This window comes from Synchiropus splendidus, chromosome 9, assembly GCF_027744825.2.
Source record: "Synchiropus splendidus isolate RoL2022-P1 chromosome 9, RoL_Sspl_1.0, whole genome shotgun sequence".
Taxonomy (NCBI): domain Eukaryota; kingdom Metazoa; phylum Chordata; class Actinopteri; order Syngnathiformes; family Callionymidae; genus Synchiropus; species Synchiropus splendidus.
The window spans coordinates 22,622,248-22,642,152 of NC_071342.1; the positions used below are offsets into that span (position 1 = coordinate 22,622,248).

At 45.2% G+C, this 19,905-nt stretch overlaps 1 protein-coding gene and 1 long non-coding RNA gene across 3 annotated transcripts in view; one reads left to right on the forward strand and one right to left on the reverse strand.

Moving 5' to 3' along the window:
* Positions 1-6,315, reverse strand: part of vrk2 (VRK serine/threonine kinase 2) — a 10,089-nt gene extending 3,774 nt beyond the window's left edge. Inside the window, exons 1-8 of one of the 2 annotated variants that reach the window (XM_053875052.1) lie at positions 6,156-6,315; positions 5,016-5,150; positions 4,840-4,895; positions 3,496-3,565; positions 2,911-2,998; positions 2,731-2,836; positions 2,572-2,664; positions 1,954-2,041 (exon numbers count right to left, since the gene is read on the reverse strand). In XM_053875052.1, the coding sequence (XP_053731027.1) occupies positions 1,954-2,041; positions 2,572-2,664; positions 2,731-2,836; positions 2,911-2,998; positions 3,496-3,565; positions 4,840-4,895; positions 5,016-5,145 (631 nt within the window). In that variant the 5' untranslated portion in view covers positions 5,146-5,150; positions 6,156-6,315. Of the gene's footprint in view, positions 1-1,953; positions 2,087-2,571; positions 2,665-2,730; positions 2,837-2,910; positions 2,999-3,495; positions 3,566-4,839; positions 4,896-5,015; positions 5,151-6,155 lie in introns of both variants that reach the window. The other variant, XM_053875051.1, reaches the window with a different exon arrangement.
* LOC128764845 (uncharacterized) lies at positions 2,087-11,629 on the forward strand. Its single transcript, XR_008415804.1, has 6 exons — positions 2,087-2,895; positions 3,181-3,210; positions 3,413-4,915; positions 7,362-7,449; positions 7,558-7,787; positions 10,027-11,629. It is a non-coding gene; the product is annotated as an uncharacterized LOC128764845 (long non-coding RNA).
* The last annotated feature ends 8,276 nt before the right edge of the window (positions 11,630-19,905 follow it).

The following is a 19,905-nucleotide window of genomic DNA, read 5'->3' on the forward strand; positions in this document are numbered from 1 at the left end:
CAACCAGAGTGCTGTACTTCTGCAGACCAGCCTGGTATGGAGCTCTTAGACTTTGCAAGAGGATCCTGACTGTTGGGAGTCGCTGGGTCAAACCAGCTGTGACTCAGGATACACCAGTATCCAAATGAATCCTCCACCTGAGCAAGTGTGACATCAGCCGCTCAGACACTTCGCTGGACTTCTATCATGTTTGAGAATATCTTTGATAATATTTCCCGTCTGCACTCCATTCAGTGAAGAAGCAGTCGACCACTTCACGTGTCAGTTTCTCCAGACATACTTCATGCTCCTCCGCCTCCTCCCCTTGTTCCCAGAATTCTATTAAAATTGACACGCCCCTCATCTGATCTTGTTCTGTTCTAGTGTTCTTGCTGACTGGACTCTTTAGTTATTGATTGCGGCGATTAGGCAGTCGGAACCTCACCGAGTCGCAGTATTGAACCAGTGGGCAGTGGAAGTTGTGCCGGCATGAAGGTTATCAGCGGTCGCTCTAACCAAACAGCAGAGCCATTAATTAACCAGAGACCGATACACGATGCGGGTTATGACTTGGGCTAATTAGGCGGCTGTTAAACAGAGCTCGCATCCGAAAGGGGGGGAGGGGGGGGTGTGGCGGGGAAGCCGGATCGATGGCCGATGAAGAGAGGGAGCATGTAGGCAATTTGCCCGCTAATGTGTTCCCAATAGCAGCGAGGGAGGTGGAGGGCAGCTGCTTTACGTCTATTGACCATCAGGGGCAACAGCAGAGGAGGCGCCTCGCGCTCCAAAGCAAATCCAGGCTTCTGTGAATTAAGGGCATTGAGTCTTTGAGCAGTCCAACTTTTGAGTTGTTTCAGAGCCCATGTTGTGTGAGACTTCTTCGCCACAGCCCAGTGCATTTTTGAAGTTTTTGTGTTCATATTCATCTGACTTTGATGTTTTGCTGAGTCACCACGAGACTCCTGCTTTCTTCTCAAAAACAGCAAGTCACGGTTACGGTAATTAGAGTAGCCTTCAACTGCGCACCTGTGGCTGAGCAAGAAATGTACGTTGAAAAAGAAACCAGTCTGCTGCTCAAGTCATTTTAAGACTGGTTGTTGGACATGGTGTCGACATGTAGATTTCATTTCAACCTTGACAAGGGGAAAAAAATCCCAACCCAAACTTGTGACCTTGAGTGAGGGAGGAAAAGCGATGTTCTCTGCGTTACTGAAATCTGTCTCCAAAATCAATGAAGACAACTTTTGTGTTTCACTCTTTGTGAATCAGTCAAATACCACTTGAAGACATTGTATCTTGAAAACTGTTAAGAGATGAAAGCATCTGTAAAAGAGAAGAATCTTCGGTGCGACCCAAAGTTTTCTCATCTCATTTGCATATTGTGATGTTACCCGCTTTTTTATGTTTATCTGCTTCACTGGAGACATTACTCCAAATGTATATAGAAACACACCCACAAACGCTTAGCTTAGCTTGAAGTTACAGGAGTCCTCCATCGGCCAGTGTCTTAACATCAGCTAGGCTTGTTGAAATGCTGCGATGCTGCCTGTGGCAACAATGTTAACTGGAATCACACATCAACATCTGTCATCTGTTCTAATGGAGAGACATCTCAATCTAATAAGGAGGTGGACGGGATCAGAGCTGTACTGGAGGCAGAGTCATTGGGCTCTCGTGACTTCTGGTTCACCAAACTTTAAACAAGAGAGAACTGTCTAAAGCAATAACTTTTTAACAGAGCATCATCATGATGAGGGGCTTACTGCATCATGGAGCAGGACTTCAACAGTTGAAACATATGGATAACTCGGATAAAGTCGGATCGACAGGAAAGAAACATTAACTTGTGGCCTGAAGAGACATTTAAAAACAGATATCCCTTGCATTGCTAGCACTTAGCTTCACGAGCGATACAAGGTTCAGGCAATCATTCAAGACTCTTGGCTCATGAATGAATCCAACATGAACACTCACCAACTCCTTCGTGAGCGTCCAGGCTGGTGTACTCGATGGTGCCATTGTGGCAGTCCTTCGGCCTCTCCTTGTGGGGAATGTGTTCTCCCTGGGGACAGTACCGATGGGACAGTCCATAGTCTGCCAGGTAGACCTGGACATGGACACACACACACACACACACACACACACACACACACACACACACACACACACACACACACACACACACACACACACACACACACACACACACACACACACACACACACACACACACACACACACACACACACACACACACACACACACACACACACACACACACACACACACACACACACACACACACACACACACACACACACACACACACACACACGTTTGTACTCTCATCGCCACAATGCTTTCCCCAGCTTCTCACCCTAAAACTAACCAAAACAAATGGCTAATCTGAACCAGGACTCGTAACCAAACTGAAACCTAATTATAATGACCCAAGTAGGTGTACGCACACACACACACACTCAACCTGAATTGAGGCTGAAAGACTTCAGCGTTCAGTGCAGTTGATACAGTCATATATGGAGGCGATGCAGTGGCGAGAAGTAAAGCAAGTCAAGATCATAGTTGCCTAACCTGATGTTGGTTTCTGTATCCCAGCATGAGGTTGGAGGCTTTGATGTCTGCGTGGACATACTCATTCTCATGGATGAACTCCAGCACATCCACCTGCACCGGAGGACAAAAGAGCTCCTTCTCTGTCCACCTCAAGTATCAACGCCTTCAGCACCTCACCAGTGTCTGCCCCAGTTGGAGTACGGTGTCCTTCCTGAAGCGTCCACTGCGCTCGTAGAGCTTCTGAAGGTCAGTGCCCAGGCGATCCATGGCCATGAAGCGGTAGCTGTAGAGCAGATGAGCAACTGAAGTGGACAGCGCAGCTTCAGAGCCACATCTCAGCAAGTATCATATCCTTACTTGAGACCGTTGTGTTCAGCCTGTCCAGACCCCCAAAACCTCGGGACACCCAGGAAGTCCATCTTCCTTGTTTTCATCCAGGTTTGCACTGAAACAAATTCAGGGGTTTATCCGTCAAATGACGATGATGATGATGATGATGATGACGATAAATCTTTTCCTGGCTGATTACCAATGTATACTGTACCTGCTGGACAACATTGTAAAAGAAAGGATCTTTTTATTTATTTTATTTTTATTATTCTCTTTTCCTTGATTCGTCCTCTTAAGCAAACACGTGTGTGAAGCCATCTTACAGCAGTTGAGTCAACACACCCTGGCGCTGAGCTCCATGGCTGCTGGCCTGACTGGCGCAACACCAGGCTGGCAGGTGGTCAGGGGCTCAGCTGAGGCCCAGGAATCATCACGTATGAGTGCTTCCCTCTCCAGCTCGTCTCCAAGCCGAGTCGAGGGGCAACTGCCACTGAGGTCTGTGTTTATTCTGCCTTATTATTAATTACAGTTCACTCTGCGGCACAAGCGACCACATCATCCGTCAAGCCCGCCTGCCCTCCGGTGTGGCGTGGGACAGGTGGAGGTACTCACCGCTGTCTGGCTTGGCTGCTCTCTGGTAGAACTTCAGCTCACAGAACAGCGGGCCGTTAGTCAGGTACTCCTGCGGGTAGTATTTTACACGGTGAGTTTACACTCAAACTTACAAACTGTTCCAGTTCCAATGACTGAATGCACATGAATGACTATTCTTTAATGGTGGGGTCTCGGACTGGCCCACAAAGGGCCGCTGTGCACCCACTGTGGTCCTTTAAGGGCCGGTTTGAGACCCTTGCTTCACTGCATTGCGGGACTTGAATAGGCCATTTCAGGCTTTTCCATGTTTTGAGATGTCTGTGCACCAACAGAGAACGTCGCGTTTTGCACAATTCATTCGCCTTCCAATAAGGTTCACATGAACAAGTGCATTCGTGGAAGCTGTAAAGGATCATGGGATTGATAACACATTCTACCGACAGACTTCTCAGATGGTGCTACTGCAGTGGATTCATGATGTTGCCAAGCACTAAAACATAAACCCCTCTTGGACCTAGAATAAAACTGTGACCTTTATGCTGTCCACAACAAGAACGAGGATAAACGTATAAACTGGGGGAGGAAAAGAACATCCAACTGAAAAACAGTGACCTGTTTAAGCTGCTTTAAATGCATCAGTGATTTCTATTTTGGTTGAAGTTGAAACCACAGTCCGTGGCATATCGGCTATATTGGAGCCCTTGTCGCTCTGTTGAACAACTTTTTCAGCGAGGTGACCAGTTTGTCAACTTTTAATAGATAATAGATATTTGGAAATATCAACAAAGAAAGTTTACAGGTTAAATTTGATAACTGAAGGATGCAGTCCGACTTATTAAAACAAAAAAACAGTGCAACCTGCAGCAGTTCCTGTAAACCATTGCAGTTGTCCACCACAGTATGCAACTTGTGTCTGTAAGAAGGTGTGTTCTTCTGTTGCGAAGGCTTATTTATCACAATGTACATGGTGAGATTACATATTGGCATAAATCAGCATGTTTCCTGAAGTGCTTTTGCGGTGTGGTGGCATAAGTGAATCATTGGAAACACAGCACCGCCTCCACATCTACGCTACAGACAAAACTCTGATGTTATCTGGAAGCTGAGCAGCAGCTGGGCAGTCTGTGTGTAGGAGAGGGGAAGTGAAGCGGAGCAGCAAGTGAAAGTGAACCTTGTTGAGCATTAAATTGGTAATGTTTTTAGGCAACACAATGTTTGAGAAGTAAGATTGAGGTTAGCTGTTTACATTGAGGAGATAATCTAACATATTAATATTGAACTGCTTTTTGTTTTAACTTATACCAAGGAGTGGTTGTTGACGTTTATCTCAACAGTTCAGTAGAGGTAGAAAAGTGAGCTCACCAGTTTTATCACAAACTCTGTGTCCTCTGGCACAGGGGTCTGGACGTCCTGCGAGGCTGAGTCGAGAGAGAAGGAGGTGAGTCTCTAGCATCTGTCTACTAGGGACCACTGTGACCTACATATGCCGATTCTGGCAGTCAACTTCCAGAAAAGTGCAGCAGTGATCACTCTCTTACCCAGATAGATCAGTCCAAATCCACCTTGACCAAAGATCTTGCCCAGTCTCCACTTCTTCTTACAATTGTCAGTTAGGATGAAGCCATCTGGGAGAGGTTTGGGGAGCGCTGTCTTCTTGGGTGGCGCCATGTGAGCTGAGGAGGCAGAAATGAAACAAAGTTGAAACATGAGCGTAGGCATAGTCCCCGCCTCCGATATTCAACAGACGCACATTTGACCAACATAATAATTACTTTGGGAATCTGTTTGAACATGCTGTGCCCCTTCATTCAAGCTGCAGGAGAAGAGCGTGCTAACTACTGATTTGTTTTTGCTGAGATACAAAGAGTAGGACTGAGTTGGGAATAACTGCCTTTGCAGACCCATTGATTTTGCTTGACACTGTACTTGTACACTGCTGCACATGTTCTTGACTCTGTTTTAACGAGCAGGTGCTAGCTAACAAAGCTCCTCAAAAATGAAAGTCAGTTTCCGTTTTTACATCTACCACGCCAAATACTTTCACATCAGATGATGTTGAGCAACAAGGTCGAGAGGGCCGGGCGGTGCCTCAGAGCCACAGGAAGGTCACATGGTGAAGAGTGTTCTCTTTGTCGATGGTTCGCGAAATAACGGTGCATTTACAGTGCAAGGGCCGCATGGATCATTCTGTAGAGGAACGGAGGCTATTTGGCCTGGTGGGGACCCAAGTGAGTTTCTGTTACTGGGCCCTGCGTCCCCACCGAGTTGGCTAATATTATATGCACTTTGCTAACATTCCAAGTCTGGATCATCTTGCTTGGCCAGTGTTATTTATTCAAAAAGAACAAAACTGGAATCATTGATTTGCGATGCTGTTCGCTTCTCACACGCACACACGTGTGAAACCACCACTGTCGTGTGTCCTGCCCCAAGCTATATTCACTCCCGCGCCTCTGGACAGTTTCAGCGGGAGACACCGCCGCCAGATTCACTCGGTGAAATACAAGCGTAGGGCTGGAGATCACCGATAAGATGCCGTTTCTGGAACTCACTTAATCCGTAATAAATTCGTGTTGGGTTCAGACTTTCAAAGACACGACGGTAACAGCAAAATGAAACAGTTAGCAACCGGCAGCTATTTTGCGGGTAACTCCCCCCATATTCTACGATATACTGACCTCAAAATGAAAGCTACCACGGCTGTCCTCCTGATAAGAGATTCTGAAAGTCTGTCCACGCGGTAAATCTCTCTCAGTTCCCTGAAAATTGTTTCTAAACGTCAGTACCGCCTCTCAGCTGACCGGTCCCTGATAACAACACTCTTACACTTCCGGGAAGTCGTCCCTCCCGCTCTCAAAGGCATCCAATAGAAATACTGCTAAAGTTTAGTCCTCGGTTATAGCCAATAGGAACGCGGGATGGAGATGCGTCTTGTATGTCGTCACAAACGAACGCTAACTTCTTTCGTTCTCATCAGAATTACGGTGATGAAGTGTCAAACTTCTATTTCTGTGACATCACACGACATAGGCGACGTGCTTCGCAACATCACTTCCAATTTTGCCTTGGCATTATGTTTTCAGATTAAAATAATAATTTAAAAAAAACTTAACTTGATAAAGAAAATCGATAGAGAAAGGTTGTGTATATTGTGTGGGTATCTAGATCACCAAGAGTCATCATTCCTGTCATTATTTCCTCTCACGAAGATATTTTTACGCTAATAAAAGATACTTCACCTGTTCAGCTAATGCATATTCATTTGTTTCAGAGAGTCACATCACATTTTGTTCCTTGAAATCGTCCTGTAAAGGCAGAATGCACAGATAGTATATAGCTTTAGTCCAACACAGAGGCAACAGGCAACACATTATGTGTAACTGAGATATTACCACAATTCTAGATTCCAAATTATATAACATGATTCTACAATCATTAAAATAATGACCAACCAGACCCGGTGATGGCAACTGAACTGCAGAAGGAAAGTTAGATGTTGAGTGTGTTCGCTTCCCTTCACATTCAAACAACTACACAGAGACACAAAATGCAGATTCATGCATTTCCTGTTGTGCACCTGCACCTGTCCGATCTATCACACATCTCTGGGGTCTCATTTAAGTCTTAAGAAGTCACGTGTGAAAGCCAGAGGAAGCGTCATGGATGTAGGTCAGCGCAGTCTCAGCATCGTCTGACAACGCTCACGTGGCCCCTGACCATGTCTATCAGGCCCTTGAGAGGATAATGAGAAATGAAGCAGTGTGTCCGTGTTACTGCTGTGATATTTACATCCTCCTGTTGTGATGCTCACATCATGCTGAATTACATGAACACTTGTCTCGGCAGCAGTTGGAAGTATTGTGCTTCTCTCTGATTGGTCGCAGGTTTGAGTGATGTTGCGCAGTGTGAACACATGAGCAAGTGATGTGAAGAAAACAGAGACAGACGATGGAGAAGGAAAGGAAGTCAGAGGTGAAAGAAGTGTAAAATATCTGAGATGCTATTGTGGTGTCGACTCCAGTGAGTGGAGTTTCATGTGTATCATTTGATAAAGTTGTCTCACATTCTTGTTGGCAGCAGCAAACGCTCTACTCATTTGAGAGAAGATTCGTCTCAATGGCGAAATCCCTGCGGGATCGAATCGAGCTCATGCAACGGACAACTCCCTCCGAACACATCACGCCGCCACCTTTCCCCTGCCCTCTCCTCCATGATGGAGGATCCTTGCACTGCTCCAGCAGAAGGGAATCCGCTGAACTCTCCACTGCGCTGAAAAAGACTGCTCACTGGAGGTTAATCGCCAGAGTCAGGTTGGTGTCCTTGTCCAGCAGGACGCAGCTGCTCAGCCCATCCATCCAGAAGTCACCTGCGTTAACTTCCCTGCCTCAGCTTGCTCTCGCCGTGACTCGGGCTCCAACCTCACCTCCCTCGTCTCTCGTCCCCTCGCTGTCGTCGCCCTCCACCTCTCACCCGGGTAATTGCTCTGTGTCGCCTCTATTTTTCCTCTCATCGACTGGACTCTGCGACACCAATCTCAAGGAGGGCGTGACACCATTTTGTGTAACTGGCCCTTGTGATGGAGATGGCTTAATCGTCCTAATTAGAGAAGTGGGGGTGAAGCGGGTCGGGCCAGGGTTCTGACCCGCCTCCAGCCTCTGTCCATATGGTGGGAGGCTGATAATGACTCGGCTAATGTGCAGCTGTCCGTCACTTTCTTCACTCGCTTTCACCCAGACTCAATAATAAGCTCTTTTACTAGTCATTCTTCAATGATGTGACACGGAATGAAGTCTGTCTGTCTGTCTCTAATCTATCTATCTATCTATCTGTCTATCTATCTATCTATCTATCTGTCTGTCTGTCTGTCTGTCTCTAATCCCTCTATCTGTCTATCTATCTGTCTGTCTGTCTGTCTGTCTCTAATCCCTCTATCTATCTATCTATCTGTCTATCTATCTGTCTGTCTGTCTATCTGTCTGTCTGTCTGTCTGTCCATCCATTCATCCGTCTGTCTGTCTGTCTGTCTACCTATCTATCTATCTATCTGTCTGTCTGTCCATCCATCCGTTCATCCGTCTGTCTGTCTATCTATCTATCTGTCTGTCTGTCTGTCCGTCCGTCCATTCATCTGTCTGTCTGTCTGTCTCTAATCCCTCTATCTATCTATCTGTCTGTCTGTCTATCTATCTATCTGTTTATCTATCTATCTGTCTGTCTGTCTGTCCGTCCGTCCATTCATCTGTCTGTCTGTCTGTCCATCCGTTCATCCGTCTGTCTGTCTGTCTGTCCGTCCGTCCATTCATCTGTCTGTCTGTCTGTCTGTCTGTCTGTCTGTCCGTCCGTCCATTCATCTGTCTGTCTGTCTGTCTGTCCATCCGTTCATCCGTCTGTCTGTCTGTCTATCTATCTATCTGTCTGTCTGTCTATCTATCTATCTATCTATCTGTCTGTCTATCTATCTATCTGTCTGTCCATCCATCCGTTCATGCGTCTGTCTGTCTGTTTATCTATCTATCTATCTATCTATCTATCTATCTATCTATCTGTCTGTCTATCTATCTATCTGTCTGTCCATCCATCCGTTCATGCGTCTGTCTGTCTGTTTATCTATCTATCTATCTATCTATCTATCTATCTATCTATCTGTCTATCTATCTAGGATGAACGGTCCTGCAGAGCATCATGGGAAGTCACTGTTACTTCCACCTCACATGCTGTGTCACTTGACATATTAGTATTGTAGCTGAATAGAATGAATACATTGGACTGAGGTCAGGAAATCTATGCTTAATATTTCAACCTCCGATCAAAGAGCCAGACTCCCTCGTGGAACGAGCCACATCTGGCTGGCGACCCCAGTCTTGTCACAGAGAACACAGTCATTGAACTTCCTGAAAGTGCCATCCGAGCCAACACATGGCGACCCCAGTCAGATCACACAATCTTCCATGACACGGAAAGATGCTGAGCTCAGCATCATTTCTGCTGAGGGGAATATTACCAGGGAAGGAAAATCTTGAGCAGAAAAAAACACAGGATTCATTGATTTAAAAAGGCATCAATACTCGTATAACACTTATCATGTTTTGATATTTCCCGCCAGCCTTGTCTCGCATTTTGTTTTTTCACCTCTGTAGCTGCAGTGAAAGCCAGAGTCCGCCATCTCGCGGATATTTTGTGGACTCTTGATGATATTTGTACTGATCTTCTCCTGCCTCGTCTCTTGTCTTGGTCTCACATGTCCCAAGTTCAGGTCATGTCTGACGCCTGACAGCTTCTCACCTGTTTCACCTTAAACATTGCACTTGCGTTGCTTGGCGTGAAGGTGGTGACTTGATGTTTCCCTTTCCTCCCGTCTCCCCTGGTCCACCTTCTCAGTGGTGGTGTCAATGCTCCCCGTCAGGACTTCCTCTGCGTGTTGCAGATGAAAGTGAAACAAATCTAATGGGCAGTAATGAGACCCTGTTTCCTCATTACTGGACCAGTTGATTCCAGCGTCTCAACGCTGCATATGATTCCGCACTAATAAAACTCTGTTTTCTGCATCAGGGAGCAGCGCTGACCAGGATTCAGATTACGCCTTAATGGCCTCCCTGCCTGGGGCGGAATGGAAATGGAAATAAAAAACCCAAACATTATTTAGTCCTCACGTAACAAGATGAAGCAGTCGTGGTGGGAAATTGGAGACACACTTCTCTGTTGAACTGTAATTGCCTTTGTTTCTACAAGTGCTGAGCGGTGACTGACGGCACTAGTGAGGTCCAGCCACAGGGTCCCACCGTTGTGAGATCACTGTCGCGTTCGCTTTGGCCATCTCTTTCATCTTACAAAAACTCTCTTTGCGGACATGAATTCTGACATGGAGACAGGAGGAGTGTGGCCCAGCTGTCTCACCCCGCTGCAGGACCTCCTTCAGTGGCCGGCTGATCCACCCTTGACGCCCCTTCCTGCCCACTGCTGTCAGGTTGTACTACAGTAAACTCTGCAGGGACTGACTGTACATTGTCCGATTCATCCATCATTTCTTTATTTATTATCTCACTATTTAAACAGGTTGTTATTGATAATATAATTTATCATTATCTTACTATCTTACTATATATTTCATGTATTTTGTTGTTGATATTTGTTGATTTATTATGGGTGGTCATTTGTCTTGTGCTGTTTGACAGTTTGTGACTTCACTTTTTTATTTTTTGACAATGCTTTGTGGACGTCTTTGATGTTTGTCCTGTATCTTTAATGTCTTTGATATGTGCAGTGTCTTTGTTGTCATTGGCTGCTGTGACATGTTGAATTTCCCCACTGTGGGACGAATAAGGGCCATCGAATCTCGTCGAGTCGAGTCTAATCTAGTCGAATCTCGTCTATTCTCATGTAGTATAATCTAGTCTAATATAATCCAGTGTAATCTAGTCTAGTCGAATCTAATCCAGTCTAATCTAGTCTAGTCGAATCTCGTCCAATCGAGTCGAGTCGAGTCTAGTCGAGTCAAGTCTAGTCTAGTCTAGTCTAGTCTAGTCTAGTCTAGCCTAAACAAATCTAGCCAAGTCCAGCCGAGTTGAGTCGAGTCAAGTCAAGTCTAATGAAAGGGAAATGGTCACCAGTATGTAACTCCAGCTCTATGAGGACATGCAGAGCTCCCTAACAGGCTTCGCTGATGGTGTATCCCTTCAGGGCCACAGAGGGCGCAGGTTTTTGTTGCAACCAATCCAGGACAGTTTTTCCCCAATCTGTCTGAAGACTGACACCAACTGTTCCCAAGACAAAGACGTGTGTAGGTTCTCATTCCACTGAATGTCCAGTCGTATTTAAAGTGTGAGAGGAAAGAACTCCGGTTCCTTCCGTCTCCACCTCCGATGATAAATTAGGACAAAGCAAAGCACAAAGAGAAACAAACAACTACATTTGCTGCACTTTGTTTTCCTTCAAACAACCCAATTGGGCAGGTTCAACTGGAGGCTCCACGGAGTCCAGCACCGCCTGAAGCTGCTTCACACACCACAGGAACCTGCTCACTGCACTCACCGACTCTTCACCTTCTCCGCCGTCCGACGTCAACTCGCCTTTGGAAACAGACCAGGCGAGAACAAAGCCAGACGCCTGGCACAGAAGATTCTATTGATTCACTTCAAACTCCCAAACAAGCATCGCTTTGCTGCTTCTTTTGTTTCATCCCAAGTCCCTCCCTCCATCATCGCTGACCCCAATAAACAATGCACTTGTAAATACAAAAGACGCTTTCTGTCCAATTTGTGTTTGTGTGTGTGTTTGGACTCTCTCTCACCTGGGGCTCCTCCTGAGCAGCGCTGGGATCTGCGCGGCAATTACACAACCATCATTTGCTTGAGTTGAAACGTTTGATGTTGCTGCTTCGCTCTTCTGCAGACGGCTCTGATAATGGCCTGGACGGCTACTGAACTCACTGGCTGGAGGTCACCGCAGGAACCTGACTGAACCTGGATGGAGAGGTGAAACACACAAACGGAGCCTCCAGCGGCTGAAGACGTGCAATTGTTGGGAAAATGTTCACACAGAAGAAGAACTTTTGACAGGTCAGTTCTGATCCACTGGTTAAAGGAAGAAAGGTGCAAATAAATGTGCTTTTTTCAGTGCACCACAGGTGACACCACGAAACAACAGATGGAGGGATGCTGTGTGAGGAGCGCATGCGTGAGAAAGACTCTGAATCAGACATGACTCCAGATCAACCGTGGACTCTGAATCAGACGTGACTCCAGATCAAGTATGGACTCTGAATCAGACATGACTCCAGATCAACTGTGGACTCTGAATCAGACATGACTCCAGATCAACCGTGGACTCTGAATCAGACGTGACTCCAGATCAGCTGTGGACTCTGAATCAGACGTGACTCCAGATCAACTGTGGACTCTGAATCAGACGTGACTCCAGATCAGCTGTGGACTCTGAATCAGACGTGACTCCAGATCAGCTGTGGACTCTGAATCAGACGTGACTCCAGATCAGCTGTGGACTCAGAATCAGACGTGACTCCAGATCAGCTGTGGACTCTGAATCAGACGTGACTCCAGATCAACTGTGGACTCTGAATCAGACGTGACTCCAGATCAACTGTGGACTCTGAATCAGACGTGACTCCAGATCATCTGTGGACTCTGAATCAGACGTGACTCCAGATCAGCTGTGGACTCAGAATCAGACGTGACTCCAGATCAGCTGTGGACTCAGAATCAGACGTGACTCCAGATCAACTGTGGACTCAGAATCAGACGTGACTCCAGATCAGCTGTGGACTCTGAATCAGACGTGACTCCAGATCAGCTGTGGACTCAGAATCAGACGTGACTCCAGATCAGCTGTGGACTCAGAATCAGACGTGACTCCAGATCAGCTGTGGACTCTGAATCAGACGTGACTCCAGATCAACTGTGGACTCTGAATCAGACGTGACTCCAGATCAACTGTGGACTCTGAATCAGACGTGACTCCAGATCAACTGTGGACTCTGAATCAGACGTGACTCCAGATCAGCTGTGGACTCTGAATCAGACGTGACTCCAGATCAGCTGTGGACTCTGAATCAGACGTGACTCCAGATCAGCTGTGGACTCTGAATCAGACGTGACTCCAGATCAGCTGTGGACTCAGAATCAGACGTGACTCCAGATCAACTGTGGACTCTGAATCAGACGTGACTCCAGATCAACTGTGGACTCTGAATCAGACGTGACTCCAGATCATCTGTGGACTCTGAATCAGACGTGACTCCAGATCAGCTGTGGACTCAGAATCAGACGTGACTCCAGATCAGCTGTGGACTCAGAATCAGACGTGACTCCAGATCAACTGTGGACTCAGAATCAGACGTGACTCCAGATCAGCTGTGGACTCTGAATCAGACGTGACTCCAGATCAGCTGTGGACTCAGAATCAGACGTGACTCCAGATCAGCTGTGGACTCAGAATCAGACGTGACTCCAGATCAGCTGTGGACTCTGAATCAGACGTGACTCCAGATCAACTGTGGACTCTGAATCAGACGTGACTCCAGATCAACTGTGGACTCTGAATCAGACGTGACTCCAGATCAACTGTGGACTCTGAATCAGACGTGACTCCAGATCAGCTGTGGACTCTGAATCAGACGTGACTCCAGATCAGCTGTGGACTCAGAATCAGACGTGACTCCAGATCAGCTGTGGACTCTGAATCAGACGTGACTCCAGATCAACTGTGGACTCTGAATCAGACGTGACTCCAGATCAACCGTGGACTCTGAACCAGACATGACTCCAGATCAACTGTGGACTCTGAACCAGACATGACTCCAGATCAACTGTGGACTCAGGTGGCGACCTGGGCTCTGACTCCAGGTGTTTGAGTCAGGCCCCCTGCATGTGCGCCTGCTTGGCGCGGCTCAGCCCGGATGTGATCTTCTCCCGCTCTTGTTGAGGCCGGTCCTCCGTCTGACAGGTGAGTCTGACAGGTGAGTCTGAATGGAACCCGCTAATGTCGAAATAAAGCATCAGTCTCAGATTTGGGAGCGAGCGCCGCCGCTCCGCTCCTCTCACACACACGCGCGATGCCAACAGCAGATAAGTTGTTTTTGCGGGCGAGCGCAGTGGGAAGGCATTATTCAAATGAATCTTTGTTGCTCCTCCAAGATGATTGTGGCACAATCAGCCATGAAATAAGTTTTGCTCTTTGAAAAGTCGGCTTCTCCCTCCAGGTCTCTCAGGTGGAGCTTTGTATTCAGGTCGACTCGCCGGCGCCAGAAATCAATCTCAATCAAAGGTGGCACGGAGTTTATCATAAATTATCATGAAAAGGGTTCCCACTCAGTAGATGCTTAATTACGATCTCATTTGAATACGTTTGCATATTAATGAGTTTGGAATGAAAACGGTTGGTGGGGTGTGTGATGGGGCTGCGGGGCGACCCACCGCGATAATGACGGCCCTTTCAAATGGATGCCATGTTATCACTGGTGGAGAGCTGCGCGCTGTTTTACACTCGCACACGCACGCACACACACTCACTCACTCAGGGGCATTAGAATATGATTAATGGCAGAGTGTCTCTGACATTAATAAACTATAACCAAATTAAAGACTTCATTAGTCTCAACTCTGGCTGCTGTTTGGTCACACCGTGAATCAGCGCTGCGCCATACTTTAGGGTGTCACCAAAGTTTACTTTCCAAGTGTCATGGCTCAAGAGTCGCCGGAGGTCAGGCGACGGAACTCTGCCTTTAACGTGAGGTTCTGTTCTCTGTGGGGCTGAAGCAGTGACTCAGGACAGAAGAGGAGGGAGATGAAGGAAGGGAGAAGATGAGTTAGACGCAGAGGTGTTCAGTCGGACGGGTGGATGGATCGGTGGCTGAGACGGAGAGAGAGAAGAAAGACGGCTGGAAGGAAGGAAGAAGTGTTGGGTGGATGAACTGTCATTTGAGGGACAGATGTATGAAGGGAAGAAGATGGAGGATGAGGAGACCGGTTGTTTGAATGTTTGGTTTGACCACGCGACGCTACAAATCCATCGATTGTTAGACAGGTGGTTGGATGGACGGAGGGATGAAGCATAAGCTGAATGGAAGCAGCACAAGAGGAGGAGAGATATTGGTGGACAGATGGATGGTGCACCCTGTAGCGCAGAACTGGTCAAAGTGCGGCTCGGGGGCCAAATGTGGCCCTTTGACTGTATTTAAGTGGCCCTCCGGGAGTCGGAGTCAAACTACAAAACTGACATTGTTGTTGACATTTTTGTCTTGTGCATTGCTTTTTGTTAATTGTGATGCAACTGAAACATAACTTTCTCGTTTAGTTTTTTTTTTTAATTGTTCATCTTTTCCGTTGACTATTTTAGGAGTAGTTCTTGTCCCCTAAAATTATAAATAATTGAAAGTATATTTTGAAGTGTATGAGACACATTGAGAATCTTTAAATAGAATGTGGCTTAAATTATAATAAAGCACAACAAACTATCACTTTCTGTGCATTTTTAAAGTGTAACTTCATAATTTTCTAGATTTTTACTTTCAATTTTCTCTTCTTCTCAACATATGTTATTTCATGATACGTACCACATTATTTCATGATATTCATCACTTTATTCCGTGATACGCACCACATTATTTCATGATATGTATCACCTTATTCTGTGATATACACCTCATTATTTCATGAAACGTATCACGTTATTCCGTGATATTTATCACGTTATTCCATGATATGTGCATTTTTAAAGCTAACTTCATAATTTTCTAGATTTGTATTTTCAGTTTTCTCTTGCCCTCCTTTCTTTGGGATTGGCGGCTCCTCTCAACGGTCACAATATAGAGGCTGGCCCCTTGGGAAATAGAATTGCCCACCTCTGCTGTTGCGTACGGAGCCCTGGAAGTGACATGCATGACTTTATTTTTTTTATCCCGACATACAAATTATCTCGAGATAACTGTTAGCTCGGGACAAAAAAAAAATAAAGTCATGCATGTCACTTCCAGGGCTCCGTAGTTGCGATATTTTCAGCGTTTAAGCGTGTGACGTAAAAGATGGCGACCAATGCTAATGTGTTTTACGAAAAGAGCAGTTTAATGGACAAATAACAGCCGTGTTGGATGGATGAGAGGATGAGTCGACACCTCAAAGTCAAAGCTCAAGTTGACGTATATGACCAAGTCATAACATGAACTTTAACTTGGAGCTTCGCGTCCACCTCACGCATGCGCGGGTCCGACGGCGCGACTCTAATATCCGGTCCTCCACCATCGTCACCCAGGTGTTGGGACGTGAGCGTCATCCGACGTGTTGGGAGAGTGGAGGAGTTGATCTGTGCTGCTAATCTGCGGTGACCCACTTATCTGCAGCTCCGCGGGGAAATAAGAGCACACAGACAAGAGAGAGGGGGAGGGAGCGGCGGCCGGTGTCACCTCTCCGTTTAGGACTATTGACTCAGGAGAAGAGCAGAGCTGTAAACATGGAGATTATCCAGCTCCTCCTGAAACAGGGAGAAAGACTCGGCTCAGACTCAGAGGGTGGAATTGAAACCAGCCGTTCCTGAGTGGTGATGACTGCTCACTGGAGAGACGAACCACCGTGCACGTGTGGAAGATGTGAGTGCGGCCTTCGTGACCTCGCGACCCATGACAAGCCTTGGTGTGTCACTGTCGGGATCACGCTTTATTACACATGTGTTCATGACAATTCTCACTTTGGGTGAATAGCCAAAACACTATAATGAATTGCCAATATTATATTTCAGTGTAGCAGTGACGTTTCTGTGCTAAAATATTACAAGAACACGAGATCCTTAATGTGACATACAAAAGATGTTTCAGCTTACATCATCTTATCCCGCTGACATTAATAACTTAATGGTAATATTTTAAGTTTTATTAAAAAAAAAAATACATTGTCAATAAAAAGAAATTGCATCTAATATTTTATTCATCTTTAATTAGCCGTAATATTACGACCACCTGACGTTTCCATTTCAACCACCGTTGACAGACGTATGGAGCCATCAAAAGAGGAATTACAATAAAACCATAAATAGATTATTGCAGACGCCCACAGAGAGATTAATATGATGGCGATGATAATGATCACCGTTGTTGAGATTGTAAAGCCATTTGGGATTTTTATACAAATTCCAACAAGCTAAACCTCATCCTGAAGTCATAAAATCATTCCCATTACTTCAATCTTTTACGTCCTAATAACATCACCAATAAGAAATATACATTCAATTGCTGTATTCTCGCCTGTTTCATCCATATTTTTTATTTTATTATTATTATTATTATTGGTAGTAGTATTAATAATTATAATAAATAGACATCTCACTAAAACAATGGCAAAACCATGAAATAAGAACTGAAGTGTCAAAATGCACCAGTCATTTATTCTATAAAGTATCTTATTAATGTAAATAATCTGTGAATAAATAATCTATAGTTGACTATTGTGTTTTGGTTTTGTTTTACATGTCCTGCATGAAACATTTTTAATTGGTCTGGGGTGTAAATGTGGAGGAAATGTGGTTAATCTTCACATGAAAATCTGATGTAAATAAGTGACTTATTCAGATCAAGTCAAATGTAACATCTTAACAGGGAGCTGAATGAAGGTTCCTCTCATGATCGCGAGTCTGTCAAGAAGCGGCACACGTTTCTAAAACTGGAGTTCACGTCACGCATCAAAGTTGCGGCGGCTTGATGGGACCACGCATGTTTTCACAACAAAAGACGAGAGAAACGCTCCGTGTGTCCCGAGCTGACAGGACGAGAGGCGTCATCTCTGGTGCAACAGCAGAGACTAGCGGCGACACTCGGTACTGCACCTCTGCCATCCTCACCTTTGTTCAGCTCCTCTCTTCCTTCTCTCTTCCCACCTCACACTCTTGACCTTTTCTCTGTTTGCCAGATGATTACAGTTATTACAGATTACACAGGAGTGTGTGCGAGTGTGTCACATGAAGCAGCTTTTTATTAGATCCGTCCGAAAGCTCTGTTGACTCCTCATATCACCTAAAGGGCAACAGTCACAAAACGGCGGCGTTACATCAGTATTATACTGTATTATTGCAGCCGTTTGTGTGAGGGCGTGCGCGTGTGTGGACGAGACAGTGATCTTGTGAGGACATTTTGGCTGGTCCTCGTAAGGTTTTAAGCGTCAAAACTTCTAAATAACTGGGTCATCAGAGTTAGGTTCAGAGTCCTGGTTCAGGTGAGTTCAGGTTTATAGCAGGATGCGAGGTCCTCACTGAGACCGAGACACAAACATGCGTGTGCTGGTGAGGGTATTGAACTATGTGTTGTGCAGGTTCTGGCCATGTTCAGGGTGTGTTTGGGTTCGTGTGGACGGCTGTGTACTTCAGTGTGTGGGAGTGTGTATATTTGGTGTGTGTTTCGGCCACATTTTCATCGAATCCATGAAAATAATTCTGACACTAATCCCTGAACACGAAACGAAGCCTCTGCAATTCACCGTGTTATTATGGAATTATGAATTCTATGTTTGTCATTAATAAGACGTATTAGTATTTTTGGCCTTGAACGCAGCGCCGATCTGCCGGTCGGCTGTCAGTCATATGTGTAGCTGGCGCCTGATGGTGAGTTACCAAAGTGTGTTGACTGCTTTGTTTCATCATACCTCCCCGGTTCGTCTCTGAGGAATTGTTTGGATCCTGGTGTTGGAGTAAGAAAATGTGCTTCTTCCTATCTGTATGTCCATTTCTACGGAAGCTCAGAGCTGCCAGCAATGGGAAAATATTTGTGGATCAGTATCACGTTATTCTGTGATATGTACCACAGCATTTCATGATACGTATCACGTTATATCACATTTATCATGTTATTCCGTGATACGTACCACGATATTTCATGATATGTACCATGCTATTTCCTGATATTTATCACGTTATTCCACGATACGTACCATGTTATTTCGTGATATTTACCACGTTATTCCGTGATATGTACCTCATTATTTCATGTTTCACGTTATTTCACATTCATCATGTTATTTCATGATACGTATCATGTTATTCCATGATACAAATCACATTATTTCATGATATTTATGAATTTTTTTGATACGTACTGCGTTATTTCATGGTACGTATCACGTTATTTCATGATATTTATGACGTTATTCTGTGATATGTACCTCATTATTTCATGTTTCACGTTATTTCACATTCATCATGTTATTCCATGATACGTACCACGTTATTTCACGCTATGTATCATGTTATGTCATGATACGTACCACGTTATTTCATGGTGCGTATCACATTATTTCATGATATTTATGAATTTTTTTATATGTACCACGTCATTTCATGGTACGTATCACGTTATTTCATGATATTTATGACTTTATTCTGTGATATGTGCCTCATTATTCCATGATACGTATCAGGTTATTTCATGATATTGATCACACTGATGGTCAATGATGATGGTCAGCTGACATGTCTGCCATATTTCCAGGCTAAAGCTCAAATGTGACGTCACTAAAACATTGCGTTATCTGTTTCCCTGGATTTTCCCTGGACATAAATAATAAGTTATTTATTTATGGTGAGGTTAAACAAACTATGTCTGTGGAACACGGGTAACAAAACAGTAGCCTCACAAACCAAAAAGATGCAAGGACCACGATACACAATACACAACAGGAAATGGAACAGATTTTTTTTTTTAAATCACTAAATGGAGACATTGAATTTGAACCAACAATTTGACAGCAAAGTCTGTGCATGTGACCTTGCGGTAATAATCCAGGACTAATGTTGAAAATTGCTACTTCTGGAAAGTCCAGAAAGTTGCATTCTGCATTTGACTGGTCAGCAGTGGCAGTTCTAGCCAAATGTGACCGGAGCAGCCAAGGTTCACTCAAGGCAGTAGGTTAAAAACTACAATAAAACCTTAACTTTACC